This window comes from Cavia porcellus, unplaced genomic scaffold (genome assembly GCF_034190915.1).
Source record: "Cavia porcellus strain 051 isolate PalLab524CR breed Dunkin Hartley unplaced genomic scaffold, mCavPor4.1 scaffold_4, whole genome shotgun sequence".
NCBI lineage: Eukaryota > Metazoa > Chordata > Mammalia > Rodentia > Caviidae > Cavia > Cavia porcellus.
Window position 1 is genome coordinate 64,672,385 of NW_026947487.1, and position 16,409 is coordinate 64,688,793.

Here is a 16,409-nt window from a genome sequence, read left to right on the forward strand (position 1 = left end):
CTTTATAGCATCAGAATCCAATTCAGAATGATGGTTCCTATTTGGTTGTCATGTGTACATGGTCTCCTGTGGTCTCAGATGGTTAATTTATCTTCGTTCTGTGTTCATGATGTGATACCTTTGAAGATTACAGGCCAGTTATTTTGCATGATGTCCCTGGATTCAGATTTGTCTTGAGTTTTTATTGATTAGACTGAGGTTATGCAACTTTGGCAGGCTGCTACAAAAGAGATGCCACATTCCTTGGTTGCCTTCCTGTTCCAATTTAACATGTGATCTTTGACTGACTGATTCAGACATAAATCTTACTTGGAAGAGCACAAAATCAGTTTGCCTCATTATTAATGATATTCACTTCAGTCACTTGCTAAAAGTGGTATCTTTCATCATTTCCATCATCCATCCCATGAATAGTTAAGTATTTTGGGAAGTACTATGTAAGTATCCTCTTTTTATCTAACTTCCAATTTATTCATATCTGTATGGATTCATATCTGTGAACTCTTATTTGATTCCTGATGTTATTATTTATTTTGATTCCTAAACTGTTCCAGATTTGGCCAGTGGCAACCCTTTCAAGTTGAGTTCTGTGTCTTTTTTATAAATTTCCTTCCAACTTCTTAGCTTTCCAGCAGAGTCTTATCTGGACCATTGTATTTTCCTTAACCAGCCTTGAATCTGTCATTTTCCCTAGGATCCTTGCTTCTTTTCCATGGAAAATGGTTCACAGAGAAACAGATCTGGCTACTACTTGTACTCATTCATTTGGAGTATTGCTGCTCCTCTCTGTGCAGTGGACATGTGTATATCCATGGGTTTGAATTTATACATTGTTATGGTCCATTTCTAAATATTCCATCAAGGCCTCATGTGGTCATAGGTGGAGATTTTTGGAGGTGGCCAGATCTGGAGTGTGTGTGGGATTAAAGATGCGATGGTGGAATTGATTCGTGATATGATCCTAGGATTAAGGGTGCCCTCCCCGGGTGTGAGTGCTACAAGAGCAGGTAGCTTGGAAAAAATATAAGGGACGAAAAGAGGGCTGCTGTTGCTGCTTGCTGCCTCGCTCCGTTTGCCTTCTGCCTTCTATCAACTCTTTCTCCCCTGCCCTGCCACATTACCTTGGAGCCAGCCAACTATGAACTGAAACCTCTATGAGCAGTGAGATACAATAAACTTTTCCCCCTTTAATTTTGGGTGACAAGTATTTTGTCTCAGCTGTGAGGAAATTAACAAGACACAGATACACAGATTTTGTAACTGTGGCATACATTGTACATATTGAAAACTTTGAGTTTATACCAACATTCAATTTCATGCAACTCTGGGGCTGGGCATTTTGTGCTACACCATCAGCTCCCTGGGAACCCACTCTTGTTACCAGTTTGAACTCTGACACTCTGCCCTGGGCTCTCCTACACCCACCCTCGTATTCTTGACATATACACAGCCGTCTTTCTTGGCCCCAGTGAAATGCCTGATGAGTAGGTTGTTAAGGAAGAGAAATGAATGCAAATGATGAGAGTAACCAATTATTAATTTTAAATAAAAGGTGAACTGTGAATAATATCTTTTCTGTATAAAGCCACCTGCAGGAAACATTGTAAAACATGTCCATTTCTCTTGCTTCTCTAAAACTTTCTGGTTTCCTTGAGATTTTATCTCTGTAGCATCATAGTCATAAGATTCAAGTTCCCAGATCCACAAATCCATCAGATTCTTTCTTCATTTCATAATCGTCCCATGGAATATCTCAGATTTTACTGATTAAGCATGTATTGAAAACTTTTTAACCATCTGGCATTTCTTATGCCCATCTTCCCTTTTAGGGCCTTTATCAATATTCAGTGATTTGAGGATCAAGCACTGCTAACACTGCCACATGGTACAATGTTGGGTCCACTAGATTTGGCAACAACCTGGAACATTTTTGTTTTGGAAAATATGAGCAACAAAATATGTCACTCATTAGTGTATTTTTGAAGTGGCAACAGGATTCTCTTCCATGAACTGTTGCAATCAGCCTTAGTGTTCAGAGTTTAAGAAAAGAAAAAGGAAAGAAAAACCTGAAATTATATTAAGAGGCAGGCTAGTTATACAATAAAAATAATTAGCATTTTCTTTCTAAATTGTCCATTAACTTTTATTAGTTTATCTTGCCTTCCAGTTACAGGACTCATTTATGATTATAATTTGTTGTTAACTACAGAATTTATCTTAAATTAGCAAGCAATAAGAAAACCAGCTAGGATGCTGATGCTTAAGTCTTCCTTCTGGAGATGTGGTCAAAAATGACAACTTGTGTGTAGAGGTCTGTCTGGATAGAGGTTCTGGTAGAGTTGTCACCTGGATGACCCTAAAATACACAAATTACTCGATTAGTCAAGGCTGTGCAACACAGTATGAAACGAATTTTCTTTTTGCTTCAGTATTGCAGAAAACAGAATTAATTAAAGATGCTGTTTCCAGGGAGAATATTGCATGTTTCCTTCATGAATTATTTTTCTCAGGAGCAATGATAATTCATATTAGGAGCTTTGGGTTCCTGGGTTGTGACATTACTAACAATCAAGGCGGGATTCTTTTTGACTTACAAAACTTCAACTCACATATGTTCCTTAAATCTCTCAATAGAATTCCTACAAAATTAGTGATTTTTAGAGTTCATCAAAGCCTAGACCTGCATGAGCTTGGAACACTACCTTGATGATGAACAGAAACATAACTGGGGCTAATGAGCACTGATTTTCCTTCATAGTATTTAGTTTCTTATATCAATTGAAAAAGAAAATTTTAGACTCATGTTTTATAGAGTGGGAAAAATTGTAAAGTCTTTAAAATAGGCAAAAACCTGAGTTTCCAAATTACTTGTGTTCTTTCAACTTTTTAAATTGTAGAGAACTGCTGCTCATGCAATAGTGTCATCTACAAAGATGCAAATCAGTTATGTCTACTGAAATGCAATTAGTTACTTCTCTGCATAGGGATGTATTTCATTTTAATTTTCCTTATACCTTGTATGTACATGTTCTACTAATTTGAATTCTCTTCTGAACTGGTCGTATTCATTTTCAGGTTCATTCTATAATGAACAAATTAAATGGAATTTGTAGCAGATTTGTTTTGTATTTGCAAGGATATGTTACCACCATATCCTTTTTAGTTTTCTCGAGAAGCTAATGCTGATGCCCAGTCTTCCCTGAGGGCAGGCAGCGCTGGTTGCAGCAAAGTGTTTACTCCGTCTGGCAATTTTTTTTTAATTTTATTTAAGGAGAAAAAAAAAAAAAAAAACAGAGAAAGGGTACAAGTTATACAGATTTACAGAAAAAAATAAACAGTAGGAAATCACTAGTTAATGGATTACATATTGTCATCTTAGAGATAATTGTTCAAGTCACAAAATTAAAGCTTGTAAAGTGGACATTCCAACAATGATACTGCAAACAGTTCTGTCCGTCTGGCAATTTGAAGTAGGCTTCTCTTTGCTGGGCTCCCAGAGATAAATCCCCAGTAGCAATAAAGCATTAACTTCACTGATCTTCTGTGTACTCTGTCTTTTTATTATTTTTGTTTTGTTTTAGCCTTTGAAACACAATTGATAAATTATTCTCTACTCTTGACAGCAGTGATTTGGAATTTGGCTTTATGGTCTTGTGATCACTGTAAACAGATTAATGAGTTACAGAGATTGACTTTCTGCAGGGTGACATATAACAGGGAATCTAGTTTTATAGTAGTATGTTTTTATGGCTTGTCTTCTTATTTATTTTAAGTTCAAATTAAGAATTTTTTTGTTTGAAAGGAAAAGAACAATTCTTTGACATATGAACTGATGATTCTTTTTGTGTGTTTGCTTTTGATCTGTTACTAATGTTGAGCTCTGAAGTTATTATCTGTTTGTATGGCATATGTATAGATATCTATAATTTAGGAAGACCTTTATCTCTTCTTGAATATGTACAACATTTTCCTGTCCCTGGAGTGTAATAAATTTGGTTGAAAAATCTAAAGCAACATTAAATAGAGTTCTTATACAATTTTTCTTATAAATTAAAAATTCATAAAATGCCTATGAAATTAAGAAACTGAATTTATGATACTTTAAATGTATTACATTCTTTTTTTTTTTTTTTTTTTGTCTTTTTTCTTTTTATCGGTACCAGGGATCGAACTCACGACTGCCTGCTTGCAAGGCAGGCGCTTATGCTGCTGAGCTAAATCCCCAGCCCCAATACTTTAAATGTATAATATTTAAAAAGTTAGTCTTACTGAAACTTAGAATTGTTTTTGAAAATTTGAAGTCTAGTAAATACAGTAAGTCTTCACTAAGACTAATGTAATAATTTTAGTTTAATATAAAAAATTATGTTTTCCGGTTCCTCATTATTAGGTAGAATACAAACAACTTTTTATTCTACTTTGGTATGCTTCTCTTAAATTTATTGAGGTATACTCATCCAGTAAGTTAATGTCATATACAGTGTTTAAAATAATGAGACATGTAAATTTGTGTTCAGCTAAATAAAATCATTCTGAAAACTTTATTTTAACAGTCATTAAAATGTCAACTTGAATATACTTCCCAAAGTTTCAGGCAACATAAACCTTTAGAATGGTATTAAATGGAATTATATAATGAATGCTCATTTAGTATCAACTGGGAACGCTAGCTAGGAATTCTAGAAACTTGATGCCTAATAGGAAAACATTTAATTTATGTAGCTTTACTTATATTCTATGAAAAGTGATTGCTTGAAAGTATAATTTATCTCTTTAAAAAGATACATGTACAGATATATGAAGTTGCAATATAAAATTCCTAGTTTGCTAAAACATGTATGAAAAGTAGTACTTTATTCTGCATTTCATGTTTCCTCTGTGAAGTAGAAATCACCTTGGTTAAATGTCACTAAAGTAGGAATGATTGAGACTATGCTAGAGCTCATAGGAACTGAACAAAATTAGTGCTACATATGTGTTTTGAAAAGAATGCAGATTTGTTCCATAGGAAGGGGTTTATAGTAGTACTGTACATATTATCAGGGTAGTGCTGGGTAGTGGTTAACACAGTAATAGTGTAATCTCTCTCCCCATCTTTCTCGCTGTCTCTGTAATTTTCAGACCATTTCAGAACGCTTCTGCAACCTTGAGACTTATCACACAGTGACAAAACTTCTAGATATGCAAATTATAACTATCAATATTTACCATTTTGGAGATTGAAATTAAACAATTTTAAAATACCTACTGATTCTAAACCACAGTATTTGTGAATGCATTGGAATATAAATAGAAATAATATTTTGGCATTAAAGTAAAATTGCTTTGTTTTCATAGATCCCGGGAGAACTTTTGTGATATTAAAAAAGTAAAATGAATGGCAAATTTTGGAAAAGTTTCATGCCTTGATTTACAGTATCTGAGTCTGAAAAGAACCTGAAATGTGTAAAAAAAGTTAGTAAAATTTGCTAAATATTAATGCGCTTGCTTTTTTTTTTTGGCTTGTTGATTCTTTCCTTTGGCTATTACATGAAAGGCTTTTCAAAAACCTTTGTGTAATCTCCCTTTATAGCAAAGATTCTGTGTGTTACAAGAACAATTTTTTGTTTTTTTATCCATTTGTTACATTCTTGATTATATTAGAAAAATTAAGAGAAAAAATCATCACTTTTAAACAGCTATGGCTATTTATAACCCTATTAACATCTATGCTTATTTCAGAACATTTTTTGGTTGACGTGTTGGCTTAAATACTGCTTCAGAATTTCTTTGATACTTTGAACTTTTGGTGTTCAAATACTCTGACAATTCTTTCTCTGACTTTTGCCATTCCCCATTGAGTTCTGAAATATAGGAAAAAATTCACATTTTCAGCATATATTTTATACTTAAAAATACATTTGAAATTTTCTTGAGGGGCCCTGGAAAAAAGTCACACAGACTTTGCCTTTGACATAAAAAGAAGGTGCTAAACATAATTAAGCTTGTTTGTAGAATTCCATAGAAAGAATTATCAAATCAGAAGAGATACTTAGTTTTTCCCAAGTCAGTGTGAATATATCAGACATTATAAACACAAATACTTCAGAAATCTTACATGTTTATATGAAGTACCTAAAGTGCTGTTATTGACTTTAGTGTGTTACATATATTTAACCTCACAGAAAACACTGATTGAAACTCTTAGGAATAGTCCATCAGGTTTTCCTATGTTTTTCAGAGTTCTAGCAGTGCTTTGATTATGTTAGATAAAAACAGTGTAATATTATCAGCTGTAATTTCAGCTGTGTTTTAAACATTACATACGTAGTAGCCTTACTCTGGACTTGCTGAATTTGTTTATATGGTATTGACCATTATATCTCAGGATTATTTTATGTCATATTTCAAGATATTTCTCTTCAGTAAAATTGTTTTACCACCATTTTTTATTAGATATACCATTCACAGACTTCTGAAACAGATTTAGTAATTTTCACTAGAGGTGCTTTGCCTAATTTTTTTGCAGTGGCTTTATTTTTTGTTTCCTATGTCATGGAAAGAAAATTTTTGTCTGCTGTATTATTATGAATCGTCATCTGACTGTTCACATTTGAAATTTTAATAATAATTAAAACCCAGTCATATAGATAGTAACATTTTACTTTAATGCTTCCCTGAAGTCTCTTACAAGTAGAGGACCAGGATTTTTGGCTTCAGCAAGCAAGGATAGTTTTAGAATCTCTTGGAAAGGGATTGCATCTGTACTTTAGACACTAATACTCGAAAGCTGAGCTCAGAGTCATAGATAGCATTCAGGATTCTCCATGGATGGACTGAGTCAAGGTTTCCAGGAACCTTTTTAGGTCAGAGAAAAGGACAATGTGTGATGACTAACACAAGAGCCAGCAGAGCAGGAATTCATTGCAATAGGGCCGAGCGAACCACTAATAAAAAACTCCTTGTAGCTATTTCCTTAGAATATGTTGTTTTTTAAACATTCTTTTTAATAGGTATATATGAACATCCTTTTATCTTCTTGATCTATGTTTAACCCATAGAAATATAGCAGATTCTACTTTCATAAACGGAAAGACAATTTTTAAATGATATCTGAGGCTCACTTACTCTTCTAGGATTCTGAAATCTTTATGAATTCTTACTTTCAGTGGTCATTTGGTAATTTACATAAATTCAATAAGAAGCAGTTGTCCTTTTTACTAGAAGGTAATCACACAAGTTATAATACCGAGGCCTTGGTGGAATGTCATATTTGGAAACAATGTTAATTTAATCAACTTTAACCATTATTATGGAAGAAATATCTATAAAGCTCTTAAGGGTAATTTGGTCTATTTTCGGTTGCAAGGTCTAATAATACATCTTTTATGTAAGTAACTTTAGGATACTTTGGAGACATTGCAATGAGAAAAAATACACAAATTTATAGGTATTGCAGTTGAAATCTGGTACAGTATAATTACCTAGGGTTGGTTTCCTAGTCACAGTACAACATATAATAGAATAGGGAACCTTATTTGAGATTCCTTAAGAAAATTTCCAGCAATGATTTAATTGCATACTTTTAAAAAGTTATATGGCTTTATAATGTAAACTTAAGGTATATCTGTATTGTAAAACAATACTTTCCTGTACCTATGTAAATAATCAGACAAAAGTAATGTAATAAGCTTTTTTATGTTTAAAAATAATCTTTTCTTTAAATGATTGTGATAAAAAGAAGAGGAGACTATTGAGAAAACTTGTGAGACGCACTGAAATGGGCAGAAAATCAAATAGTAGGCATTTGGATTACTTGATTTTCTATTACTTGCTCTTTATGACAACTCAGTCACTTGCAGAAATTCAGGAATCAGTTCTTCACCAGGAGTGCAAAGTGACTGTATCCAATGGGATGGAGCTTATTTTAGCACTGATTTTGGCACAACCATTTTTGCATTTATTCATGAATTCATTTGAGAGATTCTTAGTCCCATTAAGTCTCTGCTCCTTCAATACTCCTTGCGCCCAGCTGTACCACCTTGTAGATGCTTCACTAATTCATGTGTTAAAATACTTTGCACGTGTTCTTTTTCTATCAATATGAAAGTGATGAATCTATCTTCTTTTAGAAATTGTTTCTTAACCATAGATAACAAAAAGGACAAAAAGCAGTGTCACATGCACAACAGAAACAAGCAATGTGGAGGGCGGAGGAAATGCAGCATGAAAAAAGCTCTCACTTCAAATTCACAGCACTGGAAGGAGCTGTGAAAAGAAGCCATTTTTAGGTCCCAGGAGAGACAGAACTTCATGTCAAGTATAAAATATGGTAAAAAATATAACGGGATCAGACCAGCAGTAAAAAGTTACTGAAAAATGAGAATTGAAGAAATAGAATAAAGAGACTCCACCAAATCCCAGAAGTTTCAAATTTAAATGTAAACAAAATCAAAAACAATTTTAGAAGACAATTTGGATAAGAATTTTCTTACTATTAATGTGAGAATCTTTTTAAAAAGAGAAACGAAGAAATTAGAAAGCAAAGCCAGTAGTTTGGATCAAACAAAAATTTTAAACTTTTTGTTACCATAAGCCATGATAAAGTTAAAAACAGATGCCGAAATTGTAGTATGTCACAAGATTTTCTAGTCCTTTATACTTAGAATATTCAAAAATTGATCTTAAAAAATCCACTAAAACCTAATAGGAAAGTGTATAGAGTTAGGTTCCTCAAAAGGTTAGAACCAATCTGGAGAACCTAATTTGCTTAACAGGTAGTTTTCTGGTTTACCAAGTTGGGACTAACAATTTTTGCTAATTTTTCATTAGCATTAGGTTTTACTCTTGCTTTGTCTATGTACTGCAATGCACATGACCAAAGCTACCACTGTTTAGGCTGAGGGTATCCTAGCTGGCAATAGCCACTTAGATGAAGTTCATATGAAGTCTTTCTTGCTAATAGTTTTAATCACTGTTTATGCTTTTGTGTTCTACACTCTGATAAACATCAGCATTGTTCATCTCCTTTTGGAGTTTTGATGTCTCAGATTGTAAGTACTTGCTTAGAATGGAGATTGAGAAGTAGTTATGGGAGTAGATAATTCTTTCACATTTGGATACTAGAAGAATCCATAAGGAAGAACAATTTCTTAACTGAGGTCTTGAACTAGCAGTGACTCTATAGCTGACTCATGGGCTTTCTTAAATACTTGGGTCTTTGTCATTAGATATCAGATATTTGAGATAATGGAAGCAACATTTATTTTGTTCTTAATCATTTTACCCAGTCAGGAAACCAATTTTCCACTCTTTCACATATTCCTTGGTTTTTGACAATACATTTCAAAATGTATTCACTAAATGTATTCACTAAAAAGTGAGTAAGAACTGAGGCAAAAGCTGATGTCCTTGAGTCTTTTCAGTATTGTTTCTCTAGGTGACACTGCTTCTTCTTGCCTTTGGCATCATGTTTGATGCGACTGCTCTGACAATTGAAAGTTTAAATGTAACTTTTTCTTTATCATGTATGTTTTATGTACCATGTATGTATGTATTTATTCACTGGAGACATTCAATTTAGACAATGAATGGTTATTATGTATACTTTCTGGTTACTAACCATTAATTGATATATAACAATTCAAAATTATATATTTAATTTTTTTTTCCTCCAGCTCACCTTTCTTGTACTATACTTCATATATGTGTTCACACATTGGACACTTTACAATGTGCTCATCTCTAGGGGGTTGTTCCATAAATACTACATATAAAGTTAAAATCAGCTTTTCGGGTCAAGAGGAGGACATGATATTTAAATTTTAGCTTTAATTCAAAAAAGCCAAACTCTATTATGTAATTTTTAATGTATTCCTTAAGGTCACTGATTTTAGCAGTAGTTACTTGAGTAAATACTTAATTTATATGTCATAGACTTGCAGTTCAGATACACCAAGTGATTGCCTAGGGGAGAAAATATTTAAAAGCTACTTAGTATGTGGATGTTTTAGGGCTATAATCAACCAAACATTTAGTAATTTGGGCAGCAAAACCAGAAAATTGGCAAGCCTTCAGCGTTACTTAATAACTGTGACTTGGCCATAGTTAAAAAAAAAAAAAAATCATTGAGAGGCCTGTAAGGGAAATCAAAGGACCAGAAAGTGGTGCTGGCAGTTCAGTAATGTTCTCTGTCCCACTGGTGCAGTGGACATTTTGCTGTGGTGTTAGAAGAGCTTCTTTGAAGACTTTGAAGAAGTCTTGCTTAACTTGCTTAAACCGTAGTCTTGCTTAACTTGCTTAAACTTAATCTAGGTAGTATGTTTTTTGTGGATTTCTTTCCAGAGTTCAAAAAGAAATACATGTCATTCTTCAAAAAAGACTGTAATCCTGAAGATCTTCAGCAGAGAGTATAGCCCTGCAAGGTTAAACCTATATCATTCATTTAAAGGATGCAGGAATGCAATGGGTCCCCTCTCCCAATTTTTTCTGTTTAATTTTAAAGAGAATAAATCCAAACAAAATGAAACAGAATGAAGTCAATTGAAACAAAACTAGGAAAGCAGCACAGGACCTCAAAACAAGGTAAGAGGATATAGCAACAAAGATTGCTATAATACATCTTGTTATCTTCAAAATAGTTGCCCATAGCATCAGACCTAATAAAATCAAATAAAACAAAACAGAATAAAACCAAACAATGAAAATGATACGGGACTTCAAAACAAGATAATAGGAGATTGGCAATGGCTACCAAAATGTCTCTTGTTATTTTTAAAATAGCTGTTCAGATGCAGGCATGTAAAATTAACCAAACAGTACAAAAAACTAAGTTGCCTTTTTGCTTCATTTGTTCTCTTTTTGGAAATCTCAGGTATGTGACTTCTAAGTTCTACTATGTCCGGGTCTCCTGCACTTGTTCTGTGTGGGCTGGAGGTCTGAGATTGTACTTTGCTCCTTTGTCTTGACATTTGCCTATGTTTCTCTGAATCAGCCCATTGCCACATCCTGGGTGCTTCCTCCATTGGCTGCCAGTTCCACAGTGTAGTGAATTGGATTAGGCACCTGGGTTCCTTTGATACTGGGTTTCTAGCGTGGTGGAGAGGCACAGGGTGGGGGTTCACCAATGCTCCCCTGATGGCAGGAGGGCCTCGAGGTGTGGCTTCTTCATCAGGCTGGTGCTGGGCTCATTGGATCTCTCCAGGATGCTGGCATGTGCCCTTGAGGCTTGGCTTCTTCCTATTAAGTCTACTGATTCACAAATTTGGTTAAGTTCTGGTATTTCTTTGCTGATTTTCTGTCTAGTTGATGTCTTTTGTGACAATGGGGTATTGAAGTCTCCCATCACAATTGTGCTAGTGCTTATTTGATATTCTATGTCTACCAAGAACTATTTTAGGTAGTTGGGTGTTCCTGTATTAGGTGCACATATATTTATAGCTGCTATGGCATTGGTGCTGTCTCCAGCTTTCTCAGTGACCCCAGTCAATCTTGTTTCATTCCTTGTTTCATCTTGTAGCTGTTGGATTGATTTTTCATAGTCTCTTGCTATTTTTAAGATATCTTTCTTTCCATGATCACTAGCTGAAATTCTGTCTTCAAGATCTGCAATTCTAAACTTTCCTTTGTTCAATCTGTTGCATATACTTTCTTTCTTTTTTCCCAAAATCCATTTTATTTCAAGGATAAAAAAGAAGGAAAAAAATAAAACAAAATTTCAAAACACATCAATCAGGGCAACAATGATACATACATTGCACATTGTCATCCCCAAATCATTCACCCAGGGCATAAGACATCTATTTACAATTTTCCAAACAATACCAGCACAAATTTTTCTCTTAATTGAATTAAGAGAAATCATTAGTATAACTATCTTGACTATTTTTATATTCATATACATACACACATATTTTGTTGTTGCTTTCAGCTTCTCATACTAGTGAGACAGTAAGTTGTGTATACTTTCAAAGGAGGTTTTAATCTCTTGGATCTCTGGATCCATTTCATGGATTGCATTTCTCTCCTTTGTTGGGCATTTTTTTTTGTTTCTGTCTTTTTCTAAATTCATCTATTCTTTTATTTATGTCTTCTCTAATATATTTGATTTTAAGCATCAAATCTTTTTGTACATGAGAGATCATTTTCTTTATAGCCTTTTCCACCTTTTTTTCACTTCTGTTGTTATCATTTCAGAAAGATCCAGTTTTTGACTTCCAATTTCATCCATCTTGTTGAGTTCCAGGCCTGTCTTGGATGAACCGGGGGTCTGGGGCTTCATCCCACCTGTGTGTCTTCCCATTCCCAATCTTCTCTTTTTTCCCTTTATTTTATTTTCTATGTTGATGCCCTGCAACTTCCCATGATATACAGCTCTACTTCTAGCGCTGACGTCTCTCTCAAGGAGGCAAGGAGTTGGCCTTTCCTCAGGGAAGTCCTCCAGATGTAGTTTGTTATTGATAGCTATCCCAAGGCCTTACCTTCCTCTGGTGTTTACAGTTCTGTGATAATGTTCATGTTACAACCTAGAAATGTGCTGGATATGGAGCCCATCTTGGCCGCTGGATATTTGGCCTGGAACTGGTGTTCCAGAGTTCTTCAGAGTCCAATCGCTGTCTCCTCATTGCTGCGTCAGACACTTCCGTGTCACTGGCTTCACTGACTGTTTCACCCATCAAAGATACGTGTGTGCGTGCCTGGGCGCCAGACTGTTGTCCTGGGTCTTAGGGCTCCCATCGGCCTTACACTCTTCCAGCTGGCTTGCCATCAGGGATGTAATCGGAGCTCCCAATTTAGGCAGAGCAATTTCAAAACTGACAGACTGGATGGCAAAGGAAATTAAGAGCAGTCAGTGAACTCAGAGGCAGAAGCAGAGCACTTGGGTAGGAATTGCTGAGTGGAGAGAGGAGAGAGGAGGTGTGGGAAGATGGTATTCCAAATTAAAAATAAATAAACAAAAAGATGCAGGATAGGTGTTTCTATTGGTCAAATTTATTTATTTTAAATGTCATTTACCTAGATATTCTTTTGCTTATAGCATAAGAGAGTTTGACATACTCATTTTTTAGTATCTGTTTACTATACAATAATGGCCACACATTTGCTTAAAAAATAAAAATAATCACTGCTTTCATTCACCTATGTAGTTAATACATTGCCATTGCCCTGGCCACCCAGGATCAGTATCCCAAGGCCCAGCAAAAAGCCTCAAGATTCAATTTATTACCAACCAAGTATCTTTAGCTTTACATATCTTTCTAGGGCCTGAGATCATAAAATATATTAAAGTTAACCTTGAAAGTTTTCAAAATTATTCTTGGCCATACTATTCATTTATTTAGAAAATATTTAATTCTTAATTTGTTCATTCCCCAGATATTTACTGAGCACCTACCATTTGTAAGAATGATGCTAGTACTGGCAATGTTAGTAAAACAACCAAAAGACTTCTTACCATTTCTTTTCTAGTATATACAAGTTTCTGTCATTGCTATTTCTTTATTTAAGCCTCTGGACAAACATTTCATAAAGTGATTGTTGAGTAGGCAATGGTAGCAAGAATGAGTACCAGCCCCAAACCCTGTACCCTCCGTAATGATCCAAAGAGTAGGGAAATAGCAGCAGTTTATCAGCTGAAGTATCTAGTGTGGTGGTATTTTTGTGAAGGCTATCCAGAGGTCATTGATATATGGTCTGTCCTTTCTCTTCTTTTTATGCAAACTTAATATATATATATATATATATATATATATATAATTTAAACTATTTAAAATTAAGAATTTTGAGGTGAATTTCATTTTATCATGTGGAATTTGATTGCTTTAAGCACAAACAGTATGCTGAAGCAACAGTCAATACCATATTATAATGTAAGGCAGTAGATTTCAAATCTAGCTGATCCTCAGGATCGTATGGCCAGACTTTTAAAAAAAAATATAGATTCCTGCCAGTGTATAGCACACTGGCTATAGTCTGGCAAGTCTGAGCTCCTGAGTTTGATTCCCAGTCCAAAAAAAAAAAGGATTCCTGGACCTTATTATCTTTGGATTCAATTTGATTTTTGAGGAATGAATCCTGTAGTTCTTCATATTGTCCATTTTGGGGACAAAGGAAAAGGAAATGCTTCACTGATTTGACCAGAATTGCTACTGATTAATCTAGGGTGATTTAGTTGATGAGGAACATTTGTGATAAGAATTTGCATTCTGCAGTAGCTCAGTTTTATGGCCTAACAGCAGTGAGCAATTTTCAAAAAGAGGAGCTTGGGCTACAGTGTATAGAAGTGTATGTGTGTAATGACATATAACAAAAACAGAGAGATAGATCCCACTAAAGTCACATGTAAGCTACACGGAACATGCCTACAAGTTCATCCAGAGAAGTTATTCTATACCAGGTCTTTTGTTTCACCAATGTCTTCCACTTAACACAAATACCATCTCAGTAATCTCTGAATTGTGGTTTGGTTTGTTTGTCTTATTATCAGGCATTTATCAAGCAGGTATGCTCAAGAGCAGTTCTAGTAGATCTTTCTTCTCAAAACCTTTTCTAAACAGATGCACATTTTCCAAGTTTGGTCTTTGTCAAAATTGTCAGGTGGCTAGAATATTGAAAATATCAATTTGTAATCCACTAATAGGAGCAGGACCCCTACTTCTAATCCACTTGACTCTTTCCCTGGGTTATTGTTACTGGTCTGACCTTTGGTTGTTTTTCCTCACTAGTCAGTCCTGTTCTATACGCCCCAATCACCTGAAAATGTGACTTCCACCAGTTAATTTCCTGCACACAAGCCTGGACACATTTCAGCTTTCCTATCATACCTATCACACGCAGTCCAAGTTGCTCATTAGCATTGTCTGCAATGCTTTTTTTGATCTTTCCAGGCTTAATTCCCACCTTATTCCTACACCAAACTAGCGACAGAACAGAATTACTTAAATTTCTCCCTGTATTTTTTTTTTAACACTTGTGAATTTTGGCTAATAAATTTAATCCTTGGTGCTATCTCTCCTTCTCTGTAAATTTAATTCTCAATTATGGTTCAAGTTCTAGCCACAAGATGATCTTCAACACCTAACGTTGTTCCAGTACTGTCTCTCACTAGTCCTCTCCACTAGGTCTTTCCCCCAGTTCAAAAATTGTCCATTCATCCACTGAATTCCTCTAACTCTCTCTCTTGCAAATTACTACTTACCGTCTTATATGAAAGTTAGGTTTTCATATGTTTAGTTCTCTTAAAAAATCTATTAGCACTTCAAGGGCAAGGGTTGAAGTTATACTCTTTACCTTCTCCATAGTGCCTCCTAATAGTTAAGCTTAAGCTTTGTATTAGATTCAACTAATAATTAACTATATGACTTTGAGTAGGTCACTCAAGGTGAGTCTGTTCATAAGTCAGAAATATGTTTTAATTTAATAGTCTCATTGAGATAATTTAAATTACGTATTCCTAGGGCCACACAAGAAGATTTAAAAGCATACACCGAAATAAAGATTTCTCTATAAAGCTCTATAGCACCCCTTTCCAATGATAAATTTCCTTGATGTTTTTTGGATGGATATAAAGTGGGATGACTGTAGTCATTCTCACTATTACTGATACATCAAATATTATGGTATAATCTTCAATTTTTATGATGTAGCATAATTATTACCATTATATATTTTTTGGAAGGAATGATTTATCCAGTTAGTTTTTCAATGTATACTTGTTGAATATTTAATAACCAAGTATTTTTTCCAAGCTATGGGCTCTCCACAGACTTTTCCATTCTAGTGAATAGAAGGAATATAAGGAGAAAAGCTGGAGTAAATAAGAAAGAATTTTTTCCTTCTTTTAACTAATCTATACACTCTGTCTTCTCTCACCTTATTTAATACATCATGCCAGTTTTAGAGCATCTATATTGTGGTGAGACTCCAAGCAATGTCTCCCATGGTTAATGTTTTATAAATATAAAAAAATGCCTATATGATTTATGTGTGCACACAATACTGAGAAATAAGGGCAAAGAGCTTCTACTCAAGTCCTCTAAAGATAATATACTGGAAACATTTTGGTGGGTGTGAATCACTCAGACAAGCATTCTTCACTCAAAAATAGAAACTTGCCTTATTTGTTCCAGATGTTATACAGCTGCAGGGAAGTTAAAGCCAGTGGTCCTGTTTTCAATGCAACCAAACTCTTATTGCATTTGGAATTTCTTAGCCAGTTAATTCATATTACTTGTTCCAAGGCCTGCACAATTTTCTTTTTCCATTCTTACCATTCACAAGCAACTGTTTCCTGGGAACTACACTTCAGAATTAATGAGTCTACATCTGTGTTGTACAAAGGAAACACATCCTGTTTACCACTGGTTCTACCTTTCATTTATCTTGACCTCTTTAATTTTAATGGTAAATTATCTCAAGGAGAGTAATTGAAA

General features: G+C 34.5%; 1 protein-coding gene across 4 annotated transcripts in view; it reads right to left on the reverse strand.

The window, feature by feature from the left end:
* Positions 1–2,116: 2,116 nt before the first annotated feature.
* The window catches only part of Cfap299 (cilia and flagella associated protein 299), a 635,152-nt gene continuing 620,859 nt past the window's right edge, over positions 2,117–16,409 (reverse strand). For all 4 annotated transcript variants that reach the window (XM_023560659.2, XM_063246735.1, XM_063246736.1 and 1 more), the window contains one exon: positions 2,117–2,356. In XM_023560659.2, the coding sequence (XP_023416427.2) occupies positions 2,218–2,356 (139 nt within the window). In that variant the 3' untranslated portion in view covers positions 2,117–2,217. The remainder of the gene's footprint in view (positions 2,357–16,409) is intronic.